At 36.6% G+C, this 5764-nt stretch overlaps 1 protein-coding gene across 4 annotated transcripts in view; it reads right to left on the bottom strand.

The window, feature by feature from the left end:
* LOC107656854 (leucine zipper protein 2) overlaps window positions 1–5483 on the bottom strand; it is a 113270-nt gene extending 107787 nt beyond the window's left edge. For all 4 annotated transcript variants that reach the window (XM_016444802.1, XM_016444803.1, XM_016444805.1 and 1 more), the window contains exon 1: window positions 5348–5483. In XM_016444802.1, coding sequence (XP_016300288.1) covers window positions 5348–5409 — 62 coding nt within the window. In that variant the 5' untranslated portion in view covers window positions 5410–5483. The remainder of the gene's footprint in view (window positions 1–5347) is intronic.
* Between the last annotated feature and the right edge of the window lie 281 nt (window positions 5484–5764).

The raw sequence follows: 5764 nt of genomic DNA, 5'->3' as shown, positions 1-5764 counted from the left end.
ATATTAAAATTAAAAATAAATATATATATATATATATATATATATATATATATATAATGCTTTAATTTTAATTTTAAACATTTTTATAATGAAATTAATTAATAAAGCTGTTTAAGAATATATAAAATCTTCCTTAACAAGAAAAAAAAATTACTCAGATTTGACACAATACTCCTAAATCATGGACATTCCACGAGAAGTGTATGAATGCATAAAATATTCTGAAACACACAGTGATGCATTACCAAAGCAATGATGTATAAAGAGTAACACGCACACATCACAATGCTTATGTAAACCTACAGTGATGCATTACCAAAGCAATGATGTATAGAGAGTAACACTCAATTTCCAAAAATTGACCCTTATGACTGGTTTTGTGGTCCAGGGTCATATATATATAAGGGGTGTTCCCGACTAAGGATTTTCATAGGCAAATGGAATTTTTGAATCTTGCAAATATTCAACTGATAGTCGAATCATATGTTTTGGGGGTGGGGCAAAATACATTACCAAGAATCAAGTCAGAAATTCGACAGTCATAATTACATTAACACACAGGGAAAACATGTAACAGACGCCTCGCAGATACAAACGGGGTAAATAATGTTTTATGTTTTGATTAAAAGATATTTAACATTAAATGTCAGCAAAACCCTAAGAATTCACAACATTTTTTACAATAATGCTCTCATTATAACGTTATGTATATGACAGTAGTTATTAATGTTCTGCATATCTGTTTTGAGCTGCGAGCGCTGAAGATGACCAGTAGAATGAAGCAGCAGGTTTTTAATCAGTGGGATTTAACTCATAATTTATCTCATATAGAATACGCTTTTTTATTTATACAACATAACGTTAATATTGCGAACTATAGGCTATCTGCACAAAATGCCCCGAATGCACATGAACGTGTCTGCACGGCTCACCTTTTGTGGATGTGTTCTTCATGCAACAACGTGCAGAAACACAGCAACTAAACTCTAAAAATTCACAGCGTTTTATTATAATAGTGCTCTCATTATAATTGTTATGTATATGACAGTCCCAAGTCATAGTTATTAATATTATGCACTGTTTGTCCTGCTCGCGCTGCGTGCTGAAGAGATAATCACCGTAGTACATAGAGAGTAACACGCACACATCACAATGCTTATGTAAACCTACAGTGATGCATTACCAAAGCAATGATGTATAGAGAGTAACACGCACACATCACAATGCTTATGTAAACCTACAAGGGTGAACATTTATACAGGAATGGTTATTTTCTTTTACTGTCCAAGATTTACTATGTTTTACGTGTGTGTGGCAAGGACATGGTTGCCCTTTCAAATGATGTTACCAAATTATTCATCAGCCATAGCCTGACCTATTCATCACCAAGCGCACATGCCATGAACATGTGGCTATGGAAGAATTCAATTACTCCAAATAAGCCACATCTCACCTCATCCAGCCATTTTTGCGCTACTTACGGGCTCTGATGAAATCATTCAGTGCAGTTCTGTTTGGAGTACGTTTCCCCAAACATCAAATGCTTATGCAGCATAATGTAATCATCTCTCTGTATAAAATTCTGAATAGCACAGCTTGCTGATTTATACATGTGTAGTTCAATACACTTGTCTGTTGAGCTTTGCAGACCAGTAAGCAGAATTGATGAAATGTTGGTGTAGATTGTAAGAAAGCGTTTTTGCTCTTGGCATGAGAGCGGTTTACTGCTGAGCTGGGATTCTGGATATCTAAATGAGAGCCATGCAAACATATTTTATGACCATGTTTTTAACCTACGAATCTGAAGGAAGTCATTTAAAAATTGAAGGAAACATCAAAAAGTAGTGCTGCACTCTTAAAATTTAAAAACTACATTTCTATACTCATAAGAAGTGAGAAAGTATGATTTATTATATTATGAACTCCATGCAGCTGTCCCTGATTAACTGTGACATGCTATGTTTCATGCACTAGAAAACTCCAATTCTTGATACACAGTGCGATTTTATAGACCATTTCTCTCAGAGTGTGTGATCTTTGGAAAGGTAAAACTGGCAAGAGTGGCGGTCTCATCTTCATCTTATACCACTTACTATAAATATTATGCTAATATTGTGCTTCGCAACAGAACAAAATATGTTGTTCAAATTATATAGGCACAAACATCACAACAAAGAATAGTAGAAGAGCATCCCCAAAGACAACAAGAGGTATGACTTTTGTGATGACTAACACAGAGCTGTAGTGATGCTCAGTCTGGAGGAAATCAAGAGAAATTAGGGCAAGTGCTGTTTTTTACACCTCTTGAGTCACGGTTGGTTGTGGTTCTTATGTTGCACTGCACTGTATCTCAATGGTTGGGAGTATGACCTTCATCTCTGGTGACTTTAGTTATAACAGACAAACAGAAAAATAACTTTTCAAAAAGTTAACATTTAAAAAAAAAAAGTTTTTTTTTTCTTGTCAATAAGAACTAAAAGCAAATGATCTGTAGAATCACTCAAAATAGCAGTAAGATCATGGGTTTGATTCCCAGGAAAAGCATCAACTGATAAAATGTATACATTGAAATCAATTCAAGACGCTTTGGATAAAAGCATCTATTAAATGCTTGAACACAATGTAAACAAGTCTGGAGATGTAAAAGGAACATGTATTAAAAAGGGTTTTTGTATGATTTCTCTGTACAGTGAAACATTACAGGCATCATCACCCAGTGGCAGTTTCAGTGCAGTAGCATCTAGGTTTGTATTGAAAATAGAATGAAGCAGCAGGTTTTTAATCAATGGGATTTAACTCATCATTTATCTCATATAGAATACGCTTCGTTATTTGTACAACATAACGTTAATATTATGACTTATAGGCTATCTGCACAAAATGCCAGAAACACGACAACTAAACACAAAAAATTCACAGCGTTTTAATATAATAGTGTTTTCATTATAATTGTTATGTATATGACAGTCCCAGTAATAATTATTAATATTCTGCATTGCTGTTTGTCCTGCTCGCGCTGCGTGCTGAAGAGATAATCACCGTAGTACTACAATGAAGTGCTTCACTGCAGCGCAACTCAACCAAATGCATCTTATACGAGATCAATAATATATACACAAACCGGCTGAAATGTTTTGAAATCACTTGTACCCTACCTCTTATACCACTTACTATAAATATTATGCTAATATTGTGCTTCGCAACAGAACAAAATATGTTGTTCAAATTATATAGGCACAAACATCACAACAAAGAATAGTAGAAGAGCATCCCCAAAGACAACAAGAGGTATGACTTTTGTGATGACTAACACAGAGCTGTAGTGATGCTCAGTCTGGAGGAAATCAAGAGAAATTAGGGCAAGTGCTGTTTTTTACACCTCTTGAGTCACGGTTGGTTGTGGTTCTTATGTTGCACTGCACTGTATCTCAATGGTTGGGAGTATGACCTTCATCTCTGGTGACTTTAGTTATAACAGACAAACAGAAAAATAACTTTTCAAAAAGTTAACATTTAAAAAAAAAAAGTTTTTTTTTTCTTGTCAATAAGAACTAAAAGCAAATGATCTGTAGAATCACTCAAAATAGCAGTAAGATCATGGGTTTGATTCCCAGGAAAAGCATCAACTGATAAAATGTATACATTGAAATCAATTCAAGACGCTTTGGATAAAAGCATCTATTAAATGCTTGAACACAATGTAAACAAGTCTGGAGATGTAAAAGGAACATGTATTAAAAAGGGTTTTTGTATGATTTCTCTGTACAGTGAAACATTACAGGCATCATCACCCAGTGGCAGTTTCAGTGCAGTAGCATCTAGGTTTGTATTGAAAAAGTCATTGTATCATTTGAAAAGGTAATTCAAATGTGTGTTTGACACTGGTCTAATGAGAATCTGGAGATGTGACTCACAGAGACTGGCCTTGATAAATGTCTTGCATTAAGAAAAAGCAAGTGAGATTAAATTCTCTTCATGTTATAAGATGACCACATTGACCACAAGCCATGCCCTTGATTTGAGAATATAATGGTTAAGTCTTATAAATAAGCGTTGATATATGCTATAGATCTCTTTTAAAACTAATAGAAAAAATGTCACCAGTTTTAAAAAGCTGCAAATATTTAAAAAAAAAACTGTTAATTGTAAGATGCTTTTCAACTATAAGTGATATCATAATAATTAAATAATAACAAAATTACTCATATTTACTCATAAAGTAGTTCATCAAAAATATTTAAATGTTTATACTATTTTATTATTATTCATAAGCCATACAATACTTGGATTTTTGCTATAAAATACTGCAAAATGTTTTTATTAGTAAAAACGTGTTAATTTTTTTAAGTACTAAGCAGATGTTAGTTCTTGAAGTAGCTTGGTATGCAGTATTAACATTATATCAGTAAACAAAAAATAAGGTTACAAACTGTAAAATATGCAGGCTCAAAAAGGCCGTATCATACTGCTGAGTATCTGGCAACCAGAGCTGTCATTTATTTATTTTTAATCAAATTTTTTTTTTTTTTCACTGATGGATTTGCAATAACTGTTCCATACTAGTGGTACACAAATGTGTGTGTGTTTGCGCGCATGTTAACAATAACTGTATCAGTGTTTGTATTACAAGCATGTGTGCTCTAGGGCCACTCCCTGGACAAGTCTAAAGGGCAGAAGTGTTTGCAGAACAAATTCGCTATTAACAAGCTTTTTAATTTACCCAAAAAGAGCATAAGGAATACCCCATAGATGATAAAGTCAATGGTGAAATCTTGGCTCACTGACCTTTCCCTTGCTCTGGGTTCAGAGAGGAAGAGGCACGGCTTTATCAGTAGTTAAATTAATGATCAATCCTTGAAAACTCTCTGACTCTGCAAGACTCCTCCTGGCTTAGCCGTTCTTCTCTCTTTATTCCTCATCTCAGATTCCTCCCGTCGCTGCATAATACACACACACACACACACGCGCGCGCGCGCAATCACGTTCTGCAACTGCACAGGCATCCCAAAGCTCTGACTGCCACAAAACTTGCTCCTTCCCATATAAGCCACAAACCCCTGCCACATTTCACTCACTCTGTGTGCCAAAAAGCGAACGTCTCTGTTTTGTCTGCAGGCTAGCCAAGCCCAGAGCAGAAGCAGGAAAAAGTTGAGCTCTTAAGCATCTTTCACCAAGCTCTCAGTGCCGTCTCAATCACTCTCTCCTTCTCTCTTCAGCGATTTTTAAGCACAGACAGAGGCTTTAACAGTAGCCCACATCACAGATTAATATAATCAGCTATTGTGTCCCCCTACAGACAGACTGATGGGGTTGATGGATAAAGCCGGTGATGTAAATCTGCTCTTACCTGCTGTTGAAGCTTAAAGCTGGGAGGAGGAACAGGAAGTAAATGGCTCCGATGAATTTCATTGCTTTGTCTTGCTCTCGTGCACTCGGCGTCTCTTTCCCCCTTTTTCTCTCGGATCGCTCGCTTTTCCCTTCTTCCGTTCTCTCTCCCTCTCCTCGCTGGCTCGCTCACCCGTTCTCTCTCTCTCTCTCTCTCTCTTTTAGTGGTGCACACGCGCGTTAACGCAGGCACACATGCCGCGGCAGACAGATGCAACGCTGCGAGCGGTCTGTGTATGTGAAAGTGCGGGGCTCCTCAGCTTCAAATAGCAGGGACGGGGAGACGGACGGATTTATTAATGGCCAGGAACCAAGGTGCAGGGGCGGGGGGATCCAGGATCCGGGGAGGAAGACTGGAGAATGATTTGAGGTGGTGAGG

This window comes from Sinocyclocheilus anshuiensis, unplaced genomic scaffold (assembly GCF_001515605.1).
Source record: "Sinocyclocheilus anshuiensis isolate Anshui unplaced genomic scaffold, SAMN03320099.WGS_v1.1 scaffold2069, whole genome shotgun sequence".
Taxonomy (NCBI): Eukaryota; Metazoa; Chordata; class Actinopteri; order Cypriniformes; family Cyprinidae; genus Sinocyclocheilus; species Sinocyclocheilus anshuiensis.
This window is presented reverse-complemented; position numbering and strand designations above follow the sequence as displayed.